The sequence below is a fragment of the Cnephaeus nilssonii genome, assembly GCF_951640355.1.
Source record: "Cnephaeus nilssonii genome assembly, chromosome: 17".
Taxonomy (NCBI): domain Eukaryota; kingdom Metazoa; phylum Chordata; class Mammalia; order Chiroptera; family Vespertilionidae; genus Cnephaeus; species Cnephaeus nilssonii.
The window spans coordinates 6,324,364-6,350,818 of NC_137088.1; the positions used below are offsets into that span (position 1 = coordinate 6,324,364).

At 54.3% G+C, this 26,455-nt stretch overlaps 1 protein-coding gene across 2 annotated transcripts in view; it reads left to right on the top strand.

Annotated features, from left to right (window-relative positions):
* The first annotated feature begins 863 nt into the window (after positions 1 to 863).
* XYLB (xylulokinase) overlaps positions 864 to 26,455 on the top strand; it is a 36,839-nt gene continuing 11,247 nt past the window's right edge. The window contains exons 1-16 of one of the 2 annotated variants that reach the window (XM_079794954.1): positions 864 to 1,001; positions 2,233 to 2,315; positions 6,318 to 6,387; positions 8,269 to 8,349; positions 10,484 to 10,570; positions 11,153 to 11,281; positions 12,074 to 12,139; positions 14,391 to 14,463; positions 16,329 to 16,447; positions 17,368 to 17,449; positions 18,039 to 18,079; positions 18,645 to 18,760; positions 19,539 to 19,654; positions 20,304 to 20,377; positions 21,179 to 21,275; positions 24,487 to 24,545. In XM_079794954.1, coding sequence (XP_079651080.1) covers positions 945 to 1,001; positions 2,233 to 2,315; positions 6,318 to 6,387; positions 8,269 to 8,349; positions 10,484 to 10,570; positions 11,153 to 11,281; positions 12,074 to 12,139; positions 14,391 to 14,463; positions 16,329 to 16,447; positions 17,368 to 17,449; positions 18,039 to 18,079; positions 18,645 to 18,760; positions 19,539 to 19,654; positions 20,304 to 20,377; positions 21,179 to 21,275; positions 24,487 to 24,545 — 1,350 coding nt within the window. In that variant the 5' untranslated portion in view covers positions 864 to 944. The remainder of the gene's footprint in view (positions 1,002 to 2,232; positions 2,316 to 6,317; positions 6,388 to 8,268; positions 8,350 to 10,483; positions 10,571 to 11,152; positions 11,282 to 12,073; positions 12,140 to 14,390; positions 14,464 to 16,328; positions 16,448 to 17,367; positions 17,450 to 18,038; positions 18,080 to 18,644; positions 18,761 to 19,538; positions 19,655 to 20,303; positions 20,378 to 21,178; positions 21,276 to 24,486; positions 24,546 to 26,455) is intronic. The other variant, XM_079794953.1, reaches the window with a different exon arrangement.

The following is a 26,455-nucleotide window of genomic DNA, read 5'->3' on the forward strand; positions in this document are numbered from 1 at the left end:
AGAGGAGCTTGAGAAAGAGCCTTCATGAGACATTTGTATATTGCCACCGGCCTTCTCAACAAGGCTGCCCAGCCAACTGTCTTGTTTGGTAGTTAAATGTGGATTCTGGAGTCAAACCCCCTGGCTCTGGGCCCAGCTCTGCTGTGATGGTGGGACTTGGGGCCAAGAGGAGGATCTGGGCTCCAGGCAGTTCTGCAAGAGAGAGCTGGGTAACTAGACCATTGCATCTGGGGGCCGGGAAGCTCCTGAGCGGAGCACCTCACCCAGGGGGGTGTTGGCAGGGCTTTGGGAAGGAGGCAGTCCCCGGGATAGAAGGTCATGGCCAGGTGGAATGAGCGGAAAGGAAGGTGTCCCCAGCTCCAGGAAGAAAGGGAGTGCGTTACTGTAATCTCGGTTCTCTCTCCCCTTTCACCGTGCCCTGGCGCATCAGGAGTTCTGGTTTTGGATACGGAGGTGGACTGTGGCACATGGGGAAACACACAGATTGGCTGGGTCAGCACAGGGCCTGCCGGAGCCCTCTGCCCCAGCCCAGGGCACATTTCCCTGCGACCCCTGAGTCACCCCCATGAGTGGGCATCTGTTCCAGCAGTACCCAAGGTCTCCAGGCCGAGGGCCACCAGAGATAGGCAGGGGCAAGCTGGCTTTAAAGCTGGACGGGGAGGAGGGACAGGGCGGGGAGTTGGTGCGAGCGGGTTGCGCAGACCGCGCCTGTCCCGCGCACAGGTTCCAAGTCCCAGCGTCCCAGCCCAGGACCGCGCGCGTCCGTGCCCCCGCCGCCCGGCAGGCGGAGCCAGAGCACAGCCGGCGGGTGGCTCGGTCCAGGAGGCCGGCCGGCCGGGCGGGGCGAGGGGCGGCCCCTGCGTCTCTGGGCGTTGGAGCGCGGCGACAGTCACGCCGCGGGAGGACCGACGGGCGGGCGGGCGGGCGCCGGAGCTTCCACGGCCATGGCCGAGCCCGCCGCTCGCCTCTGCTGCCTGGGCTGGGACTTCAGCACGCAGCAGGTACCGTCTCGGGGCCGGGCCGCCGCCTCCGCGTATCCCGGCGCGTTGGTGGGGACCCCGGTGCGGGGACACCCAGGCCAAGCCGTGGGCGTACCTCCCTCTTGGACTTCTCGGGACCCGGCGCCCCAGCCCGGCGTCGCCTTGCCCGTCCTCCCCCTCTCCTCCCCCCCCCCCCCCCCCCCGTTCACAAGACGCCCGACCGCGATCTGGCCTGTACCCCGCCCTCCCGGAAACGGCGCCCTCCTGCTCCCCCCGCGGCGGGATCCTGGGGGCGCGCGGTGGGGATGTGCCCAGGGGGCCCTGGGGACGCGGCGGGCTCGCGCGCCGTGGCGGCCACCAAGGAACAGGACCCCGAAGGTACTCGGCTAGTGTAAGATGGGGGTACAGACGGACGGGTAGGTGACCTGGAACCAGATGACCGCTTGAATTTTTTTTTTTTTTTTTTTTGGTGAAATGGAACAATGTACTCTGAACTTTGTTCCGCCCTTGGTTGGCACCAGCCTGGCCGGGTCAGCAGCCCAGCAGTGGTGACAGGGGACGGGCTGTGCAGTCCCCAGGACCCCATGGACAGGCAAGCAGTCAAAACTGGCCCAAGGCGCCCCTTTCTTAACGTGGGGAGCCAGCACAGTTGTAGTCAAACCTCTCTTCTCAGATGGGCCAGGGAGGCGGACCGTCCGTGAGCAAAGTCTTGTGGGACCCTGGGTAAGGCTGGTTGCATTGCAAGGCCTCGGTGTCCCCACATGTCTGGGGAAGGAATTGGACCCCTGGGTGTGGAGTTCTGCCGCTTTGGGACACTACGTCTCTGGACCAGGGCCAGGCCCTGTGCCCGTGGGAACAGCCCAGGCGCTTGCCTGGGCTCTCAGATCCCTGCAGACATGGTCCCCCAGAGGCATGTCCAAACCCTAGCCTGCCATTCCTTCTCAGGCCTCCTGGCCAGGAATCAGCTCATCTCTGAACATTTATCTCTAAGAGGGTCTTGGCTTTGGGCGTTTGGTGGGCAGAGATTCCTTGAGCTACAAGGGTGTTTCAACTCAGTCTCAGCTTCTTTTTTTGTACTAAATCTTTGGGCACGTCCCCAGATGAGGCTCGGTTGCCATGGTTACGACAATGCACCCCAGCCTTCCAGGAGGTCTCCAGGTTGAACCACTCAGGTCACCTGATGCAGTTTGTCCCTGGACCCGGGTAGCAGCTGAGGAAGATTCTCTGCCCGATCGTTTCGAATGCTTTGCAGGTGAAAGTGGTTGCTGTTGATGCAGCGATGAAGGTCTTCTATGAGGACAGTGTGCATTTCGACAGAGACCTTCCAGAGTTTGGGTACGTACCTCATGTGCATATTTCTCTGTGTGTGGGGTGCTGGTTTGGGGGGGCCCCCACTCAGCCTTTAACATCCATAAACATGCTATTCTGGCTTCATCCAACTGCAGGAGTTGTGGTCTTCAGCACCCTTTTTCTGTGCCTGGAGTGTTCCCTCCTCCATTCCTTTGCAGTTTCATTCATTCATCCATCCATTCATGCATTCATGCATGTATGCAGTAGGTACCAATTGAGACTTTGCATCAGGTACTGTGCTGGGTCTGAGAATTTTATATAAAGGGAGTCATAGTTATATACTCTTTTTTTTTTATCTGACATTTTAATTCAATATAATCATTTTGGGATTCATCCATGTTTATCAGTAGTTTGTTTTTTTTAAAAAAATATATATTTTATTGCTTTTTACAGAGAGGAAGGGAGAGGGATAGAGAGTTAGAAAGGTCGATCAGCTGCCTCCTGCACACTCTCTACTGGGTATGTGCCCGAAACTAAGGTGCATGCCCTTGACTGTAATCAAACCTGGGACCCTTGAGTCTGCAGGCCGACACTCTTATCGACTGAGCCAAACTGGTTAGGGCTGTAGTTTGTTCTTTTTATTGCTCAATAGTATCCATTGTATGAATGGATCACAACTAGTTTATTCATTCACCTGATGAGAGACATTTGGGTTGTTTCCAGTTTTTTATAATTATAAATAAGGAGGCTATAAAATTCACATACAAGTCTTGGTGTTGACATAAGCTTTCATTTCTCTTGGAAATGAAATACCCAGAAACGGCTTAAGTTGTATGGTAGGTGTATGTCTAACTTCTTAAGCAATTGCCAGTTCTCTTCCAAAGCGGTTGTTTTAATAAAACTGTTTTGTTAATAGGCATTGCATGTACTTGGTACATCATTCAAAAGAAACAAAAGGCCTACATTGAAAAGTTTTAATCCCTCTATGATCTCATCTCTTCCCTCCTGGCCTCCTCTACTTCTTTAGTTAGTTTTTGGTGTATCCTTCCAGAGTTTCATATGGAAATATTAGCAGATAAGAATACTCTTATTTTCTCCCTTTCTTACACACAGAAAAGCATACCACATATAGCATTCTGTACTTTGCTTTATTCATTTCACAATCACTTGGTTGTGTTTTCCATGTTAGTATGTGGAACAGTTTTGTTCTTTTTATAGATGCATAATATTCCATTGGGTAAATATACCATCTCCTGTGTAGGATATTGGGTTGTTAGCAATGAAAAATGATGTAGTAGCCCTGGCCGGTTTGGCTCAGTGGATAGAGCTTCGGCCTGGGGGCTGAAGGGTCCCGGGTTCGATTCCGGTCAAGGGCATGTACCTTGGTTGCGGGCACATCCCCAGTAGGGGGTGTGCAGGAGGCTGCTGATCGATGCTTCTCTCTCATCGATGTTTCTAGCTCTCTATCCCTCTCCTTTCCTCTCTGTAAAAAATCAATAAAATATATTGAAAAAAACACACAAAACGGTCTCTGGAGAAAAGTATTTAAAAAAGAAAAAGAAAAATGATGTAGTGAATTACCTACATATGTGCCAGTGTATCTGTAAGATAAAAATTTGGAAATAGGATTGCTGGACCAAAGAGCAAATAGATTTATAATTTCCGAAGGTGTGGCCAAATTGCTTCCTGTAGGGATTGAATTGATTTGCAACCCATCAGCAATACATGAGAGTGTTTCCCACAGCACTGGCAATTCACTGTGGTCGTAAAAGAGTTTTTGGTTCTTTGCCAGTCAGAGAGGTGAAAAATGGTAACTCTGCCGATGTACTCTGCATTTCTCTCATTGTGAATGAGGCTGAGCATCTTTTCAAATGTTGAAGACCTACTTGAATTTTTTTTTTCTGTGAAGTTATTTTTCATGTCCTTTAACCCATATTTCTGTTGGATTGGTTATCTATTATCAATTTCTAGGAGCTCTTCACATATTAGAGGAATTGTCTCTCTTGTTACATGAATCACAAATATGTTTCTCAGATTTTTGTTTGTTTTGACTTGTGTATGGTTTGTTGCTATTGTTGCCACACGTGGGTCTTTGTTTTCTATGCCATCGAATTTCTCCATCTCTTTCTATTCTAGATTTCGAGTCATACTTTAAAAAGCCTTCCTTACTCAAGATTATGACGGAATTCACTTACGTTTGCATCTCGTTCTTATAGGATTTCAGTTTTCCAATATAAAAGTATTTGGAGTTTCTTTAGGTGCATGGCATGACATTGACTAGTATACATAAACTTAACTTTTTCCAGATGACTCTTCGGTGGTTTAACACAATTATTTATTTATTTATTTATTATTTTTATTTTTTTAAATATATTTTATTGATTTTTTACAGAGAGGAAGGGAGAGGGATAGAGAGCTAGAAACATCGATGAGAGAGAAACATCGACCAGCTGCCTCCTGCACACCCCCTACTGAGGATGTGCCCGCAACCAAGGTACATGCCCTTGACTGGAATCGAACCTGGGACCTTTCAGTCCGCAGGCCGATGCTCTATCCACTGAGCCAAACCGGTTTCGGCCATAGTTTTTTTTTAGAAGCCCATCTTTACCTCGCTGATTTGAGACACCAGCCTTGTCCTATGCTACATTTCTCTGTGTGTGTTTAGGTCTATTTCTGGGCATTTTCTTTTGCTCGATTGGTTGGTGTGTCTGTCCATGAGCCAGTAACACATCGTTTTAATTATTCCAGCTTTCGAATAGGATTTAATATCTGGAATTATTGGTCCTCTCTGATTGTTCTTCTTCTTCAGTTTCCGTGGCTACTCTTTCTTGTTCTTAATCGATGCTTACTTTAGAATCAGCATTTAATGTTCCAGAAAGCAAAATTATTAGTATTTTTATTGAGATCATATTACATTTATAAATTAACTTGGAGGGAATTGACAAGAGGTCAAGTCTTCCTGCCTAAGCTCATACTGTGTTTTCCCATTTGCTCAGTTCTTCTTTTGAGCACTTCATGTGTCTCTTAATATGCTTCACGTATGGATTTTGCACATGGTGGTATATTGCAGAAATGACCGTCATCCTCCACGCCTCCCTGTACCCATGCCCTTTGCTACGTGACTTTGCAGCTCCTTTCGTTAAGAGATGGGGTCCTTTCCCCACCTGTTGATTTTAACCAATAGAACACGAGGGAGGTAACATTATGCCAGTTCTAACCCCAACCCTTGGTAGGCTTTGCATGCATCTCCTCTCATTCTTGGAATCCTATACCGCCACCACATGAACAAGCTCAGGCTAGACTTGCTGGAGATTGAGGGACCCGTGGCCTCATTGCCCCCAGATCCCCAGCTAAGAGAAGCAGAATTTAGCCTCCAGAATCAGAGCCCTCTAGCTACAGTGAACTGACCACAGAGGCATGAGTGAGACCAGAAGAACCAACCAGCTGAGCTCAGCCCAGCAACTGACCAACAGAAGCGTGAGCTAAGTAGTTTCAAGCCAGTACGTTTTGAAGTGGTTTGTAATGAGGCAAAAAAAGTACCCAGTGCACATCGTTATTTTAAATCTTATTTCTAACTCGTTTATCATTTTGGATGAGGGTCTTGCAGGGGTGAGGAGGAGAGGGAGAGGGTTCCAGGTAACCTTCCACAGATTGTAATCCAAGGACTCGGCCTGATAGCCGAGAACTTTTCTCACGGATGCAGCACTTCCTGTAGCCACACCTTTCCCTCTCCAATTGCAATGGATTTGGGGGGACTGCTCCTCCAACCCCGTGCTCCCCCAGTCCCTCCTTGATCGTTGCACCAAGTGACACCAGTGCCTGCCTTCCGAGGCTTGCTTTTGCTGGTGCTTTCTGAGAATTGCCACTCTGGGCAATGTTCATGGTTTCTCTTCCCATCTCACTCAGCATTCGTGCCTGTTCAATCTAGCGTCCCCTCGTAAGGTTGGAGGAGGGGGCACTTCGGCCTCCACTGGAGTTATCCAGGACCTGCTGCTGCTGGGCCCCTGCCCCAGCGCTGCCCCTCATTCTTTCTTGTTCTCCTTGTAGGACTCAGGGTGGGGTTCATGTTCACCAGGATGGTCTGACAGTGACTTCTCCAGTCCTGATGTGGGTCCAGGTAAGCACAGGGATCCCTGTCCCTCTCCTGTCCCCAGCCTGCCTGACCAGCAGACCTGGTGATTTGCTAGGAGGCCCAAAGGTGGCAGCTCATGAGAGCGTCTGTTGAGACCCAAGTCCTCATGGGGAACTGGAGGCCATGTGGTTCCTAGGGCCAGGCTCGACCTCCGCTGGTGTCAGTACTGAGCTGAGAGGACTCTCAAAGGGCTTCTGGGTTCGGGAGCCATAGCAGCTGGGAAGTCCAGCCAGTCTCCATCTCCCAGATACCACAGAGCCAACCTTTCCAGATACTCAGGCCCTGTGACCCCCCTTATGTCCTGAGATCCAGCCTTGGGTTCTTAGCGCTCAGCCCCCAGACCCCTCCTCTCCCAGAATGGTGGCTGGTGACCTGCCCCACCAGGTTCAAGCAGGCCTGCCCACTCAAGACCAATGAGAAAGGAAGGTGCCTGTTGCCAGATCCAGGTGACCCATGGGGCCACAGGACCGAGGGTGCGGACCGCACAGACAGGCAGGATAGGGCTGGGAGCCGCCTGATATGCCACAGGGGGCGCGAAGTCCTGAAACGGGAGGCCAGCCAAAGGCAGAACGGAATGTGTCTGCCCAAAGCGTTTCCAATCCTCCAATACCTGTTTAACCGAATTCCTGTAGGAAATTCTTTCTGCTGAGATAGCTAGTCTGATTTCTTATGTATCAGCCTGACCCTGACTCATCCTGGAGGACTGGGGTCAAGGATGAATTTCCACCAGGCAGGCTGGCCCGAATGTGCTTCGGAGGGCTGAGCCAGACCGGGGGGGGGGGCAGTGGTGGAGGGGTTGGGGGTGACAGGCAAGAGTTGGTGTCTCGAGGTCCCAGTGATGATGTCAAGGCCTTGATTTGGGGGTGAGCAGTGGGTAGAGAGCCAGGCTTGGGGTTGGGGCCAGGGTGGTTTCTCATTATGAGCAGCCTCTAGGATTGGACAAGTTCTAGTTTTGCCCATCCTTGCCCCAGCGGTACCCACACTCCCTGCAGGAGGTTGGCCAGCAGAGTTAGAGTTGACAGCCACAGCCAGGCTGTGGAAGGAGTCCTCCCTGCCCTGGGTGGGATGGCGGGGTCCGCCGGAAGCTCAGGTGGCTTCTCCGCCCACAAGGAAATCCCTGCCTGTGGTGACTCTAATTCTTGCTATGCAGTCTTAGGGGAAGTGTCGAGCTCTGCTGGGCACTGCCATCTATGCCCCCAGGGGGTCTTGCTAGAAAGAAGACGCCAACTGGATGGCGGATGGCGGATGGCGGATGGCAGATGGCGGATGGCGGATGGCGGATGGCAGAGGGGTTTGGGATAAATGGCCACCCCCTGCCTGCTGTCTCTCCAGCCTGGACATGAGGACTGTGGGTCCGGAGCCCCCTTCTGGTGGGAGCCCTCTGCTTTGCTTTTCACTTCTCCATTGCAGTGAAGTGACGTCATTAATATCAAGGGTTGAAAACACAAACAAACGAAACCAAAATTTGAGCCGCCTTGATTTCTCTCTTCCCGAGTGCTTGGACGTCACAAATCGGAGAGGCAGACTTTAAGGATTAGTCATTAGTGCTTCCATTTTTTAAAAATAGTTTTAGCCTAGCCCTGGCCAGGTGGCTCAGTTGGTTGGGACATCACGCTGTACATCCAAAGGCTGCGGGTTTGATTCCAGGTCCAGGCACATGCCTAGGTTACAGGTTTGATCCCCGGTCGGGGCGCTTACCAGTGACTGTTTCTCTCACATCGGTGGCTCTCTCTCATCCATTGTACCGGTTCCTTCTTCGTCACCTCCGCGGTAATGGCAAGCCCTTCCGTGTGCGCTTCGAGGCTTGTGCGGTTGTGTGGTTCCATGGGTCAGTGCAGTCACGGCGCGTTCTGCTTTTCTCCTCAGGCTTTGGATCTCATCTTGGAGAAGATGAGGGCTTCGGGCTTCGACTTCTCTCGAGTCCTCGCCTTGTCCGGGGCAGGCCAGGTTTGTGTGCAGCAGCCCGCACGGACCACGCGGAGCCGGGGGCGAGGTGCCCGCTCCCCGAGAGGGAAGGCGCTCGTGCTTGAGACCCCCTGAGCACATTTTGTTGTAGGAGCCCCTATAGCTGCTTTGCCTGGGAGGGTAGATGGCCTGGCTCCTTGCAGAAAGATCGGAGACAGTTCTTACGATTGCTCATTGGGTGAAATAGGACAGCGGGCGAGGAGGAACGCGGGGATGGAGGGATTGGCGTGAATTCGTGATGACTGGGGCACTAACATGGCTTTTCTGTTTCCTGGATGTGAAACGAAAGTCAGGAATTACACTAACAGCGGTCGCAGTGTTAGTGGTAGAGATGCTACTGCTGCTGCTGCTTACAATGAAGGTGTGCTGGCCGCAGTGCTGAGCCTTTGCTATAAATCACCTGAGTCCTCATAACATTCCCACGAGGTGGGGTCACGGGGGGGTCAGCACGGGGGTTCTGGCACGCTGCCTGGTCTGATCCCCAGCTCTGCCAAATTCGGCGGTGACCCGGGACACGCCATCCAGCTCTCTGCGGCCTGCTTACCCTCATCTGTCATAGGCTCAGTGTGAGCGTTAAATGTGTAAAATTTAACAGTGCCTACGTATGTAAAATCCTTAAGCTTTAACTACTACTGTTTTTATTGTCATTGCCATTGACATGGGGGGAGGGGGGGCCCCCCCAAGGCACAGGGAGGCGATGTCACTAGTCTAAGGTCACTTCTGCCCCTGCTGGATTAGCCCTTGTGAGCGAGTGCTCACTAATTTTTCGGAAGACGCCTCTTCCCCGTGACCGGACAGGAATTGATTGCTCTCGTCCTTGTTAAACTAAACAGATTCCCCGGGTGCTCTTGTCCGCCCCTCACCTGATCCCAGGCCTAGACACCCTCTCCCTCCGAGGCATCCCCTTCACCCCCATGGCCGGGGGCCCTGTGACCACCTCAGACTTACCACGACCCAGACTGAGCACCCATCTGCCCCCACACCTCTTCCTCAGGCTGCCTTCCTCAGGCGTCATCTTCCCACCCCCACATCCAGGGGTTCCCACGTTGCTTTGCACACGACTCTTGAATCTGTCACCGCTCCTCCAGCTCCCCTGTGGCCCAGGCCTAGTGCCATCCTTTTCCTCTGGGCTTCGGCTCCAGCCTCCCTGCCCGCAGCCCGCCTTCTCCAGGGTTCCCGCGGGCCCGTTCATACAGCCAGCCCTGCCACAGCCCGCTAACCCGGAGTCCCCACACCTCCAGGACAAACCCCGACTTCCTGAGCCGGGGCATCGAGGCCCTGATGCTGCGGCCTTCTCCTCCCAGCCCCATCACCCACCTCCCGCCCCAGCTTCAGGCCCACTGCTTAGAATGCCACCCTCCACCTGCCCCTCCTGCCTGTTCCCACAGCCCTGCCTGCACCTCCAGGGTTTTCTAATTATACGTGTGTACCTTTTTTCCTGACTCACCTTCAGTATCCCGCAGAATAGGGACAACACCGTCTTATTCATCTGTCCCATGCCTGGCATGATCTAGGTGCTCAATGTTTGTGGAATGAATGGATGGGTAAATGGGGGTGGGGAACGTCCGGCCCGCAGGCCGTAGAAGGCGCCTGAGAAATCATTTGGTCGGGCTCTGCCAAGGCGTTAGGGGTGAGTTGATGAAATGATGGACCAAAGAGAGCAGGCTAATTTTTAAGTTGATAATTTTGTCTGGCCCGAGAATGAGGTTATAAATATCCAAATGGCCCTTGGCAGGAAAAATGGTTCCCCACCCCTGGAAATGAATGAATGAGTGAATTTCACGTGATATTATGAGCCATCTGTTTCAATCCAGTTTTACAAAAGCACCAATATCCAGAGTGATCGTTCCTTCTTGGAATCTTCTTACAAGGTGTGAGGTGGACGGGGCAGAGTGCCCCCTCCCCCTCCCCCCCTCCCCCCCCCCCCCCCCCACTGTATAGACAGGAAAACCGAGCCTCGAGAAGAGGAGGAGCTCTGTGGCTGAGAGGGTCAGGGCTGGCCTGGAGCCCGGTTCTTTGCATGCGGTCTGGGGTCGTTCTGTGCTTTCTGTGTCTCCTGAAGGCTGTGACACCAGTGTGTGGCCTAACGAGCGTGTACCTGGCTTTCCCTGGACAGCAACATGGAAGTGTCTACTGGAAAGCTGGGGCCAGTCGGGTGCTGACAGGCCTGTCACCGGGCCTCCCGTTACACGAGCAGCTGCAGGTAACTGGCCAGGATCGGGGAGTCAAAGAAACTTCCGTAGAGGGGAAAGGAAGGCCCTGAGGGGTGAGGCTTTGAGCGCTGTCGGGGTGTAGGAAGGCGGCTTGGGCGGTGGTCCTATGAGTAAGGTCTGCCCTGCCCCCCTGCGGTGGGCATACCTGGTGTCTGGACAAAGGGTCAGGTGCTAGCAGCCCTCATCACACGGCGCCACCTGCCCAGCCTGACTCTGGCTCGTGGCCCCCTGGGAATCTCCTCTTGGGGCAGGATGCCTCCTGATGCTGGGAGGCCGCCTCTGGCGTCTCCTCCCCTCCCAGGCTCCAGGTGCCCTGGCAGAGTGGCACGAGTCCTTTCCTGCCCACATCTGGCATCGCCTGTGGCACTCGGGCATCCTCCCCAGAACCTTCAGCCTCGAGCTTTCTGGGAGAGATCCCAGTGGGCCAGGCTGAGGTGTGGGCGTGACGGGCTTGCCCTTGGGCCTCCCAAGGTCACATCCAGGGAAGAGGCGCCCACACCAGGGCAGGATGACCAGCAGTCCCAGAACCAGCAGGCAGAGCCCAAGCCTGAGCCCTGGCCCCTTCCCTCCAGGCCTGTTTCTCCATCGGCGACTGCCCGGTGTGGATGGACTCCAGCACCACCGCCCAGTGCCGCCAGCTGGAGGCCGCCGTGGGCGGGGCCCAGGCTCTCAGCTGCCTCACCGGCTCCCGTGCCTACGAGGTGGGCAGGGCTCCCCTGGGACTGGGGCTGGGGCCGGGGCTGGGAGGAAGGTCTGGTAGTCGGCTCCGGTCCCTTTTCTCGGGGTGTCTGGGAGGACACAGCTGGTGGCCGGTCCCTGTGGGGATCACATGAGGCTGTGTGGGGTCACAGAGGAGCCAGGACGAGGCACTCTGGCCCCTGGTTCCGATCAAGGCCGTCCTGCCTCCTTGTGCTGCCCATCGAGCAAGGGCAGGCCTCCCTGTGTGTTCCCAGGTGTGAACACGGCCGTGCTCCTCACGTCAACCGAGGTGACGATGGCGCCTGGCTTTCAGCCTCTCTGACTTAGGTCTTGGGTAGTTTTGAAGCTGAAAGGACTCAGTGCATGTAAGACAATACAGTTCCTGTCCAAGTGAAAAAAAAACAAAAATAAAAAGAGTGCCTGTTTCCTGCTGGCCTCAGCCAAGGTCCCATCCCACCCACGGGTGGCTGTCACCGGCCCAGCCCCAGCTTGGGTCATGCGACCCTCGCTGGAGTACAGGTTTTGGGGGTAGGGCCAACCCCACCGGGGCCACCTGAAGTCAGAAGGATGTGGGTGGGGAAGGTACCCCCCAGTCCGCTGCTCAGGTGCCCGTGATCAGAGCAGGCCTCCCTGGGTGTCAGTGCCGAGCGAGGCTTTGTCGCTCAGGTGGCCAGCAGGTGCCAAGCATTCCTGAGGCCTTTGTAAAGTCTTCACGTACTAACTGATCTCCAGAGCACGGAGCTGCTCATTCCATGTAGGATGTGGGTTTTTAAGAATTTGCCATCTTTTTCCAGCGATTTACCGGAAACCAAATTGCAAAGATTTACCAGCAGAACCCCGAGGCCTACGCACACACGGAGGTTGGTTAAACGTTCCTACCTGGTTGACAGTCACAGTTGAATTCCTTTTCTAATACTTATCTTTAACAGAAATACACCTCCTGTGCATTGGTGGGGGAAAAACACACACATTGATCAGCAGACATTATAAATGCTATATTCACTTTGCTGCTTTTTCTCATTTGGAAACAATTTGCTTGTTTCCAGAGAGGAGGGAAAGAATGCAGTCGTGGGAAAGAGCAGCCAGGGGCAGTCCTGTTCAGAAGGGGTGGAGGTCAGGGTCAGGGTGGGAGCCCCAGGGACCGGTGTCTTCCTGGGACCACCCGAGTAAGGGGTCGGGTGCCCTTTAGGCTCTGTCCACTCGGTCTCCTGAATGCCTCATGCAGCATGGCTGCCAGGCTCTTGATTGGCGTGGGGTCAGTGTTTTCTTAGGAAGTTGGTAAAGTTGGACTGATGTCCAACTGTGGCCCTTCAACCTGAGCCTGTGTCCCAGGGCACCCAGATCTGTTCCTTGAGCCACCGTCGGCGAAAGGCCACACTTCATGCCGCCTGAGAAGCAGCTTGACACCCTTCAATAGTGGCTCCCATTTGAGTAATTAGAGAATGGTCAGCTCGTGTCAAACCAAAGGGCCTTTTTAACCTTTTGCACTCGGATGTCGAGTGTGACTTGACATGGTTAGCATTAGAATAAAGGAATCGAGAAAAAAGCAAGCGAGTGCAAAAGGCTAAAAATCTTATCTATCTATATAAAAGCCTAAGTGGCCAGCCAGTAGCTATGACGCGTGCTGACCACCAGGAGGCAGACGCTCAATGCAGGAGCTGCCGAGCTGCTGTAACGTGGCAGCTGCGGTTCTCAGGTGAAGCACCCGGAACCAGAGAGGAGGGAGCACAATTCCGGGGTGTGTCACCCGAGAACCGCCCTCTCGCAGTCCCATCGGGGGATGTCAGCTGTTTTCGGCCTGATCCTGCGGGACCCCACTGGGGCATGAATCCATGCACCGGGCCTCTAGTATAAATATATATATATATATATATTTATTGATTTCAGAGAGGAAGGGAGAGGGAGAGAGAGATAGGAACATCAATGATAAGAAGGAATCACTGATTGGCTGCCTCCTGCACGCCCCCTACTGGGCATATGCCCTGACTAGCAATCAAACCTGCAACCTGGGCATGTGCCCTGACCAGGAATCAAACCTCGACCTCCTGGTTCATAGTTTGACGCTCAACCACTGAGCCACACTGGCTGTGCCCAACGGGCCTTTTTAGTCTTGGAAGTTAACCTCCAGTTTATGTTATGAGTGGTTCAAGATGACCTTGCAGCATTAGCCATGTCGGTTGTGGGCAGGGGTGAAACACCGGACAGAGGTGGCCTGACGGGGGCAGGAGGTGTCGGCGTTCTCTGCCCTGGTCCAGGGGCCCGCCGTTCCCTTGTGGAAGCACAGACCCCCGAGCCGACACCTGAAATCTGTTACCCGTTCCTGCAGCTCCTGTCTGGGTCAGTCGGAAGCTTCCTAGGGGCCTTCACTGATTCTTGCTCCGAACCCTCAAGTGTCTGTTTTGGGTCTGAGTCCTGTGGTCACACACCCCACTTCCCTTGTGGCTGGATACAGAGACCACAGGGGAGGAGGCAGGAAATCGGCACCACGCTCCCGGGAGGCCGGTGGAAAACCCGCTCCCCTGCGTGTGCCTGTCTCTGTTAAACTTGACCGTTGTGTGGACTGTCAGGAACGGGGGTGAGATGCCACGGCCATTCTTGGGGCCTCTTGCTCACAATAGAAAGCTCTTCTCGTGTGTGTGTGTGTGTGTGAGTGTGTGTGTGTGTGTGTGAGTGTGTGTGTGTGTGAGTGTGTGAGTGTGTGTGTGTGTGAGTGTGTGTGTGTGTGAGTGTGTGTGTGAGTGTGTGTGTGAGTGTGTGTGTGTGTGTGTGTGAGTGGGTGAGTGTGAGTGTGTGTGTGAGTGTGTGTGAGTGTGTGTGTGAGTGTGTGTGAGTGTGTGAGTGTGTGTGAGTGTGTGTGAGTGTGTGAGTGGGTGTGTGAGTGTGTGTGTGAGTGTGTGTGTGAGTGTGTGTGTGTGAGTGTGTGTGTGTGTGTGTGTGAGTATGTGTGTGTGTGTGTGTGTGTGTGTGTGTGTGAAGTATCCAGTTGCTTAGAGCAGCGGTCACCAGCCGGTGGTGCGCGGACCTCTGGTGGTCCGTGAGGTCCGAAAGGTTGGCGACCGCTGGCTTAGAATACATGGAAGTGAGTCCGATCTCCGCTTCCTTCCCTTCCAGAGAATTTCCTTGGTCAGCAGTTTTGCCGCTTCCCTGTTCCTGGGGTCCTACTGCCCCATCGACTACGGTGACGGTGAGTGAGCCCGCAGAGTCCTGGGCGTGTGCCCGTGCAGTGGGCGCGCAGGCGCTGTGAGCCTCGTCCACCTGGGCGGGGCCCGCCTTTCAGGCCTGTTATCGGCCGCCAAGTGGGGAGGGTGTTGGTTACCTGGCTGTTGGCAAATGACCAGAGCAGTTCGCTGCTGAAGACCAGGAATCTGGGAGCAGCTGAGCTGGGTGATTCTGGCTCAGGATCTCTCGTGAGGGGACCGTCCAGCTGGTGACCCTGGGCTGCGGCCATATCTAAAGGCAGGATGGGCTGGAGGATCCAGGTTCACACACATGCCTGTTGGTCAGAGGCCTCAGTTCCTGGGGGGCTGTTGTCAACACAGCTGGATTCCCCCAGGAAGGATTGACACCCTCATCTTGGAAGTGAGGTACCATCACTTCTGCGCCAGCCTACGGTCGCACAGACCCACCCAGGTGTGGGGAGGCGAGGACCTCACAGGCGTGAACACCAGGACTTGGGGGTGAGCCGGGGCCAGTCTTGGAACCTGGCTCCCACAGAAGTCATTTATTGACGTTTTTGTTCACATTTGGGAAACTCCTGAGAGTGGTGAGCTTCTGGAATCAAAACCTGAACAAGGCCCAGCTGGCGTGGCTCAGTTGGTTGAGAGTCGTCCCATGCACCAGCAGGTCGCCGGTTCAATTCCCAGTCGGGGCACATGCCCAGGTTGCAGGCTCGATCCTCAGTGGGGGGCGTGCAGGAGGCTGCGGATCTGTTTCTCTTTCATCGATGTTTCTGTCCCTCTTTCCCTCCCCCTTCCTCTCTCTGAAATCAGTCAAAACACATTTTAGAAAAAAAAAAAGCCTGAACAAAAATAAACGGGAATGGTACCTGGGCGGAAGGAGGGCTGGGAGGACATACTGAAGGGACCCTGGGGTGAGCCTAGGCCGCAGGAGTGACCGAAGCAGGAGGAGGATGTAGAGCAGGAGCCCCGACCCGGGAAAGGGGCTTCGGAGCTGAGTGGGTGCTCTCAGCCCCGGGAATCCAGCTGAAGTGTTCGAGGGCTGTCGTGTTCCAGACATTATTCGAGTTTTCAGGGCGATAAAATGAGGTGATTAAGGAGTGCCCCCCCCCCCCCGCCCCCAGCTTCACTCACAGTCGGGAGAAGTAAAGGTTCCTACAGCTAATGGCGTAGAACTCAAACGTGGACGAGCCTGGGTGTGCACCTGCTCTCCACCCCTCCCTGAGGCAGAGTGCCGCTGGGGAAGGTCACACCGCCGCTCCCGTAGGCACGCCACAGGGCCACCATCTTCAGCCTCCGCAGGGCCTTCCGCTCCGCTCACCCGAGGAGTCACCTCCTAACTTCCCAGCTGCCTCTCATGGGCAGGTGACTCCATCCCTGTCCCAGCCCCCTCTGTCTGCCTCCACCTGTGCTCCGGGTTCCATCCCCTCCCCCATCCCGAGGAAAGCCTTGGGAGAAATAGATCGTGTTAGCAAAGACGAGGTGAGCTCATTGATGAGCAGGAGGAAGGTTAGGGGAGTCTGAGCGCTCTCCCCGAAGTTCGATGTGATTGGGACGTCCCTGAGGGCTGGCCCACATCAGCAGTGGGCTGCCTCTGAGGAGACACCTTGAACTTCAGGGGACACAGAGCAGTTCCTTGTCAACATCTTCCCCTCCCCTGGCCAGGTCTCAGCCAGCAGCAGCTTTCCAGGCTAGCCTGGGTGGGGGTGGGGGGTCGATGGGTGGGGGTTATTTCCAAGGGCCCTGCTGGCCGCTGGCTGGCTGGGTCCAGCGTGACCCAGGCACATGGTATACATCCCATTGGTCCGCTCGCTCTCCCAGATCTGTGCACTTTTGCAAGGTGTTTCTAATTCTCGTTTCCTGCCTTCCGTAGGCTCTGGAATGAACTTGTTGCAGATCCAGGACAAAGTCTGGGCCCAGGCTTGCCTTGGTGCCTGTGCACCTCATTTAGAGGAGAAGCTTGGCCCCCCGGTACCGTCATGCTCAGTTGTGGTAGGTCCTCTTTCCAGGGACGTGGCTCCTTTAAGAGCTGGAGGGGAACAAACTTTTCTTCCCAGACACCAGGAAATGTCATCATTTATTTTAAACTTTCAGAACTGAAGTCAAGTCAGGGAAAGGGGAGAAAAAAAAAGTTTTCTTTTCCTAACTATGCTTTCTAAAGATTGTACATCTGTCTGGAGGGGTCCCTGCCCTCTGGTCCCACGGCAGCTCGTGGAGGTGCCTGAGGGCCCTGGTTCCTGGGGGACCCCCCCTCCCCACACTGCCTTTTGGGTTTATTTTCTTCAGACGGTTGACATCTGCATGTGTGTGTCCAGTTATTCTTTTTTTTAAAAAAATGTTTATTCATTTTAAAGAGAGAGGAGGGGAGAGAGAAACATCGGTGTGTTGTTGCACTTACGTATGCATTCATCGGTGGTTATTATAAGTGCCCTGACGGGGATGGCACCCCCAACCTTGGCGTATGGGGACGATGCTCTAACCAACAGAGCTCCCGGCCAGGGCTGTCCAGCTGTTCTTAATCCGATGGCTGGGCTGATGGGGTGAGCGTGTAAGGGTCTGTCTGCTCCGCTGAGTTGGCTTACTGGGGTCCTCCTGCTATTTGTTTCGTTTGAATGCTGTATCCAGAATGTCAAGCTTTCATGGCCTGTGCAAGTTGCAGATGGGCTTGCTCTGGTGACCCCGACTCTCAAAAATCAATTGGTCTTCGAGGTGGTGGGGCGACCTCATGCTTGTGGTTCCAGGGCTCCTCTGGCCTTTTGTGAACGGGAGGGGACATCCCCGGTTTGCCACAGGCAGGGATGCGGCTCCGGGCTGTGACCTGGAGCCTGTCCCAGTCCCGTGGCCCGCGGGTGGGCGCCGTGCTGAGAGGGCGGGCTGGGCCTCAGCACACTGTGCCGGCTTTTCCTCCTCAGGGGCCCGTTTCTCCCTACTACGTCCAGCGCTACGGATTTCCTCCGGGATGCAAAGTGGTGGCCTTCACTGGGGACAACCCCGGTGAGTCCCTGGGGGGGCGAGGGATCGCTCTCCAGGGAGCCTGCCTGGTCCGTAGCCTGGCCTCTGTGAGGCCCTCCTTGTGGTGGGGCCCCTCCCTCCCTGGCTGTAGGCTCCGCTGCTGAAACCTGACTCCCTGGACTTGCCCCACCTTGGCCCTGCCTGTCCTCAGGATCCACGCAAGGCCACCTCCCCACCCAGGAGAAAACTGACCCGTGATCCGGGAAGGCAGCCCTGCCCACCACTCCCAGACCTGCCATTTCTGCTCCAAGCTGAACCTCTCACTTCCTCTAACCCTTCCTCTGGGACTTGGTTTTGAGTCCCTGCCCCATCATTTGATCTGCAGGTGGGGCTTACTCCTCATGCACACACCTTGTTTTCCTTCAAAATGAAAATAAGTTCATTGAGTCTCCTTAGGAGCACGTGTTCGTTCTTATACCTACTAACGTGTAGCCTCAGCTCACCCTGTTCCTGCCTCTACCCTTAGCATGTGGGTTCAGGGAGGAGGCGGGGGGCTCCCATCTGGGGGGCGATTGTCGTTTGCTCTGTGGCTCCCAGGTGGCTAACCAGAGGCTCCCCCTCCCATCCTCAGCGTCGCTGGCAGGCATGAGGCTGGAGGAAGGTGACATTGCGGTAAGGTGACTGCTCACGCCCGCAGGTGGAGCCAGCTCTGTTTGACCTGGGGGTCATTGGCGCTGCCTGTCAGAGAGCCTGCTGGTCCCAAAAGGCAGCGGAGGGAGGGGACAGGGAGACCCAGGGCCTGCCCACGTCTTCTCTCTTAGAAGGCCATTTGCCTTTGCCGCGTCCTCTGCCTGCCTTGACAGTGGCCAGTCCTGGTGGGCACAGTGGCAGAAGGTTCAAACATTGGGCCCGCGGACGTGAGCTCCCCAGATGAGAAAGGCAGGCATCACCCATGCCCTCCTGGGTTTAGTGGGAAGTCGCGTGGGGAACCAGTCATCACCCACACCCTTAGTTAGACGCCGTTGTGGTACGTTCTAGAAAGTCAGCCCCTAGGATCCAGGACAGCCCATATCTGGGGAGCTGACCTTGGGCTCCTGTGGTGCGGGAGGGTCAGAAGAGGTTTCTCCCCCGAAGCGGCATTTACTCCGCGGTCTGCAGCATGAGGAGGGAAGCGATGGGGTCAGGGCGGTGGAGCTGGGCAAAGACGGGGTCCCTCACCCTGCCCGTCTCTCCTCAGATCAGCCTGGGCACCAGCGACACCCTGTTTCTCTGGCTCCAGGAGCCCATGCCCGCCCTGGAAGGCCACATCTTCTGCAGCCCGGTCGACCCCCAGCACTACATGGCGCTGCTGTGGTAGGTTGGGTGGGGAGGAAGGAGAGGCGGGCCGTGTGCCCCCATTGGGAGCACCCCAAGTTGTCCCACTGAGCAGGCTCTGGTGGGCAGCTGAGACCCCGGGACTCACCGGGTCCTGCTGACACAGAGCTGGGTGGGGAAGAACCCAGGACCTGGAGTCCCCCAAACCCAGGTCCACATTCCAGCCCTGCCACCCACATCCTGGGTGCTCAGCCTGTGTGTGGCCTGGGGCAGACGCCCTAGCATGTGTGGGCCATGACTTGCTCATCACGTGAGGAGAAGGGAGCGTTTACTTTGTGTTTACATGTGTGCTACTGTGATGACATGTATGGCACATGGTAGATTCCGTTCCTGTAGGAAGGGGGTGCACTGAGCACACGCCTTCAGACACTTGCTGAAAACTACTAAGCGGGGGGCGGGGGGGGGGCGGGTTCTGAGCCTCTGCGCCCCAGGAACTGCTGGAGAATATGTGGGTCTAGCACATCTAGCCAGCCCCTCCCCGTTGTCCAGGTGGCACCGCGTGCAGAGCCCCAGCTCCCTGCCCCGCTCTGGGCCCCTCTGTGGCAGCCTCCGCTGTCAATAGCCCGAGACAAGCGCATTTCCAGGCGATTCCTGGGACCTGAGCTGGGCCTGGGACCTCAGGGAGAGCCTCAGGGCCCTGCCGGGCAGCGGCTGGGGGTTGTGGTCCAGCCTGACCTGCAGCCCCTCTTCTTGGTAACACGCGTGTCCAGTCCGCGAGCACTGGGACACCCCCTCAGGGTTGCGTGCACTTCTGCAGCTTTAAGAACGGCTCTCTCATGAGAGAGAAGATCCGCGACGAGTCGGCTTCCTGTTCCTGGAGCGAGTTCTCCAAGGCGCTGCGGTCCACGGAGATGGGGAATGGCGGCAACGTGGGTAGGCTGTCTGGTGCTGCGCAGGCCCCGGTAGGGGCAGCAGCTCCTGTGGGAGGGGCGGGGCCTGGCGCCCCGTGAGAAGGGAGAGGCCCAGGGGAGCCCCGTGTGCCTACGCGTTCGCTCCATGGGCCTGACAGCTGGTGCGAGACCCTGTGTTCTGAGTGAGGCCGGGCTGGAGGCTGCCCTGAGTGGGAGACTGGGCCATCGCTGCATCTCCTGCCCCCTCAGGGCGCCTGGTGACAGCCTCAGAGGTGGCAGCCACGTGCCCACTCTCTTCTGGGGCATCCCTGTGCACAGCTTTCTGCTGCAGACGCAGGTCCTGTTGGAGAGGTGCCCGGCGTCTGGAACAGGCCTCTGAGCAGGGAGGGGACGTGGGCAGGTATTTCGGGGCTAGTGGGGCAGCTGCCCGGGGCCCGGCTGCCGGGTGAGCGTAGGGAGAGCTGTCTAAGGCAGCTGGCCGAGGCCTTTCCGGGTGCCCTCTGTCCTGCCGGAGGGCAAGGGACGGAGAGTATCCGTAGATCTCATCCCGTGGGTGAGTGGGGCCCAGGGACAGAGAGGTGGGGTCCTTGCACCCCGCCCTTTTCTAAGTCTTGAGACGCCCACCTTTGTTTTTGATCGCTGACAGCTAATCTCTCCCTGGTCTGTTTCAGGCTTCTACTTTGACGTAAAGGAGATCACCCCTGAAATGATCGGGCGTCATAGGTTTAGCCCAGAAAACCGTGAGGTATGTGCTACGTGTGTTGGAGCTGCATCGGCTCCGTTTCTGAGTATTACACTTAACAGTTGCCTGTGAAATTATGCTACTTTTAGGGGCTTCATTCATTCACTCATCTATTGATAAAACAAGCATTTTTGAGCCTCTGGCCGGGTAGCTCAGTTGGTTAGAGAGTTGTCCCGATATGCCAAGGTTTCGGGTTTGATCCCTGGTCAGGGCACATATAAGAATCAACCAATGGCCGAAACCGGTTTGGCTCAGTGGATAGAGCGTCAGCCTGCGGACTGGAAGGTCCCAGGTTCGATCCCGGTCGGGGGCACGTACCTTGGTTGCGGGCACATCCCCAGTGGGGGGTGTGCAGGAGGCAGCTGATCGATGTTTCTCTCTCATCGATGTTTCTGACTCTCTATCCCTCTCCCTTCCACTCTGTAAAAAATCAATAAAATATATTAAAAAAAAAAAGAATCAACCAATGAATGCATGGATAACTGGAACAACAAATTGAGGTCTCTCTCTCTTTTTTTTCCTTTCTCTCTCTCTCTCTCTCCCTCTCCCTCTCTCTCCTATTCCCCTTGCCGCTCTTGCTTTTTCCCCCTCTCCCTCCCTCCCTCTCTCTCTAAAATCAATTAAAAAAATTTTTTTTGATGTGCCAGGGTGCATGCTTGATGTGGGGAGCCAGCAGCTATGCCTGAGCTCCATTGGAGGCCTGAGTCATGCATTCCGAGTCTGGGTCATTGTTTAACATGCTAACACACACACGAGTGGACAGTGAGAGCTCCTCACTCTGGGCTCGCTGTCTCCTGGACACAGGTCCCAGCGTTCCCCAAGGATGTGGAGATCCGAGCACTGATCGAAGGACAGTTCATGGCCAAGAGGATTCACGCCGAGGGCCTGGGCTATCGAGTCCGTAAGTGAGCTGTGGTGGGCTGTGTTCTGGGGCGGGAGCCAGGGTCTCGCTCACACTGCGGGGTTTGAGACCCTTTTCGGCCTTCAGACATGGCCTGGTGGGGTCTGTCTGTTAAGGCTCCATTGCAGGGGCCTCAGGCAGGAGAGAAAAGGTGCCAGACCCCTGGTGGGCCCTGAGAATGAGGTGACTGGATCTTGTGGGCAGGCCTACACGAGGAGACAGGTGTTCCCGTTCATCCGCTCTGTCCCCTGGAGCCTCATCTCCAGGCCAGGAGCTATAGGACTTGACGATCTTCCTTTTCTTTTTTAATATATTTTTTATTGATTTCAGAGAGGAAGGGAGGGGAAGAGAGAGAGGAAACATTAATGATGAGAGAGAATCATTGATTGGCTGCCTCCTGCACGACCCCCTCCCGGAGGATTGGGCCCGCAACCCGGGTCGTGCCCTGACCGGGAATCGAACCGTGACCTCCTGGTTCATAGATAGACGCTCAGTCACTGAGCCACACCGGCCGGGCTCGGCAATCTCTCTGTAACCCTAAGCTCCAACCTGCAAACTGAACGTTTCAAGCTCTGGTCCCTGAGGACGTGGGCACGCAGGTGGGATAGGTCTGGGCTGGAGCCATGACTGGACCTTGACCTCTATCTCGCCTGCCGGGCCCCATCTCCCCGGGGGCACAGTTCCAGGCACTTCCGTTTGGATAGGGAGGAATGGGGATGTGGAGCCACTGTCTGCACTGAGCGGTCTGGAACGGAGCGGCAGAACCAGGGCTGGGGAGGCCCATGGGGGAGAAGGGGGTTTCTGTGAACTCGAGCTGTGGAATGCGCAGCTTTAGGAGGTGAGTGAGTCCCCCGTACTGACGGCGTTGGTATGGTCTGGGGGTTCTGCAAGGAAACCAGGTTTCTAACATGTATTTGTCCCTCTGGGCAGCAGCTGTTGTCACTAGAGAAGGTGGAAAACTCCTGAAGCCCCTTTGCTGGATGGCCTCCTCCTGGCACTTTCCTGGGCAGTCTAAGGTCTAGGCAGCACGTGTTACGTTTTTGAACCCACCAAGTAACCGGATATTGTAAAAATAAGCGCCAGGGAAACCATTTGAGAACCTGTTAGGCAGCACCTACTAAGCTGCATGCACACTCCTCAGTGAACGTGAATCAGAAGTGTGTACCCGTGTTCTGCAAAGACGTGCCGGAGACCGCTCATCAGGGCTCTGTGCCTGATCGCCCACGTGGGAAACAACCCAACCCCCACTGATGACAGGCAGGATACGTGCCTTGTGGGTGTTCACGCAACGCGATCGTACACAGGAATGACCATGACCCGGCCTCACCCACATGCAACAGAATCGATGATCTCACCAATGGAAGTCTGAGCAAAAGAAGCCAAACCCAAATACGCACGGCAGGATTCCGTGTACACCGCATTCAAAAGCAGACACGGCTGTCCGCTGTGGTTGGCAGGGTGCTCCAGCTGTCAGGAGGGGCAGCCGGGTGCGCAGGGAGAGGCCGCGAGGGCAGAGTGGTCCTCCGGGGCTCAGGAGGGTAATGTGATCATGTCGTCATTCCCAGCCTCTAAAGGTTTCCTGTGCAAAACAGCATAACGTTACTTATCCTCTTAGGAACCTAAAAGCACAATCAAACCTGCCTGGCCAGCTCTGCTGGGTTCCTCTCGAACAGGATCATGTAAATGAACAGGCTCGCTCCCCCTACACACACACCTACACCGCCCACCTCCCCCCCCCCCCGCCCCCCTCAGCACTAAGAGGCACCATCTTCCAGCTGCTGTGTGGATGGACCCGCTTGGGTTCCTTCTTGATCAGCCCTAATCTTGTTATAATAGTGTTTAAGGAGAACAAAGAGGCACTTGATGTAGGGCTGATGGTCATGATGATAATAGCTCCCGACACTTATTAAGCACCTACTGTGTGCCCAGCCTGGTTCTAAGCACTCATTCCTTATTAACAGCAGCTGCTCCGAGGTAGGTGCTGGTATTACTCCCACTTCCCAAAGTAGGAAACGCGTTAAGTCGCTTGCTTAACACGGTTGAGGCTGGCAGAGCTTCTGAACCAAGCTTCTGGCTCCAGACTCTTGGTTCTTTTTATTTTATTTTTTTTTAATTTTTATTGATTTCAGAGAGGAAGGGAGAGGGAGAGAGAGATAGAAACATCAATGATGAGAAAGAATCATTGATAGCTGCCTCCTGCATGCCCCCTACTGGGGATTGAGCTCACAACCCAGGCATGTGCCCTTGACTGGAATCGAACCTGGGACCCTTCAGTCCGAAGGCCCGATGCTCTAACCACTGAGCAAAACCAGCTAGGGCCAGACTCTGAGTTCTTAACTACTGGCTACAGATGCTTTATTTAAAGAACCATCGCTCTCTTGATGTTTAGACACCATCAGACATGCACCCATCTGCGCTGGGCTAACACCATGGTCCCTTCCAGCTTTTGTGTCTGTGTATATTTCATCTTGTTTAGGTTGGTTTGTAAAAGCAATAAAACCTTATCTTAGCAAGTTTGGAAAGTAAAGAAAACTACTTAGAATCCCCTCTTCCAGTCCCTTGTACCACCTGGAAGTTCTTCCAGTCTTTATGGGCTTTTTTCTGTCTTGCGAGAGTCCTGCTTCCTTTGTGCATATGATCCCTACAGTTTATCAGAAGCCTTCTTCCTGGTGCTTTCCCTGCAGTCAGGCATAGAGGCTATTTTTGTTTTGTTTTTAAAATATTTTTACTGATTTCAGAGAAGGGGAGAGAGAGAGAAACACCAGTGATGAGAGAGAATCCTTCCATCAGCATGAGCCCTGACCAGGAATCAAACTGTTCAGGGTTCATGGGTCGGTACTCAAATCACTGAGCCACACCGGCCGGGCAGCACACCAGTCTTAAAGGGAATGCTTCTAAATGTTTCTGTTAAGAATGATGTGTGTTGTACATTTTGGATGTATGGCCTTCATTAATTTAATTAAGGTCCCTTCTTTCCTGTTTTGTGGAGAGATTTTGTTTTTTAATAATTAAAAGGAAAGAAAGATGTTAAGAGGTGGGTGGGACAGCAGCCTCACACGCCCATTATATGACAAGCCTGCAGGGACAGAACCAGCTTAGGGTCTCTCCCTGCATCCTCCGCGACGAGCAAGAAGCAATGGGCCGACCCAAGCCCCTTTGTGGCTGAAGAACTCTGGGGAAACGCCAGTCGTTTTTTTCTTTTTCCTTGCAGTGCCCAAGACCAAGATTTTGGCCACTGGAGGGGCATCTCACAACAGAGACATACTACAAGTAAGTGTTGAAAGGATCTCTCCCATATCTGTTCATTCTTTTTTTAAAATGTATTTTATTGATTTTTTTTTACAGAGAGAAAGGGAGAGGGATAGAGAGTTAGAAACATCAATGAGAGAGAAACATCGATCAGCTGCCTCCTGCATACTCCCTACTGGGTATGTGCCCGCAACCAGGGTACATGCCCTTGACCGGAATCGAACCTGGGACCCTTGAGTCTGCAGGCTGATGCTCTATCCACTGAGCCAAGCCGGTTAGGGCTGTTAATTCTTTTTTAAAAATTGGTGTTTTTTTTTTTTATTGATTTCAGAGAAGAAGGGAGAGAGAGAGAGAAACATTAATGATAAGAGAGAATCATTGATTAGCTGCCTCTTGCATGCCCCCTACTGGGTCCCGCAACCCATGCCCTGACTGGGAACCGAACCATGACCTCCTGGTTCATAGGTTGATGCTCAACCATAAAGCCACACCGGCCGGGCCCACGTCTGTTACTTCTAAGAGCCAGACACTCAGCAGGAGGACTGCCTGTCCCCACTCCTTCCCTCCCAGGAAGCCAGATCTGCTGCCTTGCAGCGTGCACTGTGCCCTGAGCAGGTTGTCTTAGACTCGGGAAACCCGCTGCCCTGTGTAACTCCACTCTCTGATACCGGCACTGGCCTCTGTAGTCACGCGGAAAGTGCCTGTCCCGCACGTCAAACCTGACATCGCACGCCAGTGTTCTTGCCTTCCTAAAAGCGTCTGCCTTCCAGTTTAAAGATCTCTGATTTCTCAACCATTCCTCTTGTAATACAGTTGCCAGACTTGGTCACTCTTTCTGATCCTCCACTATGCTAGAAATATGTGGCCAAAATTGGAATCAACCTGCAGATGTCTGACAATCAGGCTGTTATATCTTGGGGCAGAGTATTTTGGGATGTAGCCTGAGGCTACCTTAGCTGTTTGAATAACTGCATCGACTCTTGACTTGTAATATACCTGCCTTAGGTAAGATTCTCTAGAAGCAGAGTCTGAAATGGGCATTTTCTAGTCAAGTGATGTGTTGAGAGAGTTCTCCTGGGAGAGAGGGTGTGGGAGATGCAGGCAGGGCAGGCGAAGGGCAAGCAAGGATGTGCTTTTGGCTGGCATCGGCTTCAGCTCCGTCCCGTGGGGAGATCTGGCACATGAACTCTACCACAAACTTGTTTTCATCTTAGGGTAAGGGGGCCACCTGGCCATCCTGGGAGAGGTGAAAATCACCTTCTGGGAGAGGCAGCCTCTGTTCAGCAGGGAGGGGCAGCTGTGAGGCATTGGTAGCCAATATTCATAGCATCTGGAGAGGGGTGCACAGTGGTCCAGTCAGGGGATACCTATGGGGCATCAGTGGCATCTACTACAATATCTCTGGTCAATTAAGATCCTCAAGTCTTGCCCTAGCCAGTTTGGCTCAGTGGATTAAGCGTCGGCCCACAGACTGAAGGGTCCTGGGGTCGATTCTGGTCAAGGGCACATACCTCAGTTGCAGGCTCGATCCCCAGCTCTGTACAGGGTGCTTGTGGGAGGCAACCAATCGATGTGTCTCTCTCACATCGATGTTTCTCTCTCTGTCGCTCCCTCCCCCCTTCCACTCTCTGTATAAATCAATGGAAAAATGTCCTCTGGTGAGGATTAACAACAAAAAAGACCCCCAAGTCTTTTTTTCTATGTGAGCTCCTCTTAGCACATGTCTTCCATTCTACATGTGTGCAATTTATTTGGAGGGCCTAAATGGAAAACTTTATACTTATTCCTATAAAACATGCCCTTGTTCATTGGGTTTGGGCTTGTGAATATTAGTCTGATAGATACCCAGCCGTCTCCACCTTGACCATTTGCTAAGAATACTTCCTAAATCTTCCTCCTTGTCTTGGATGCAGTGGTTAGATAGTGCAGGG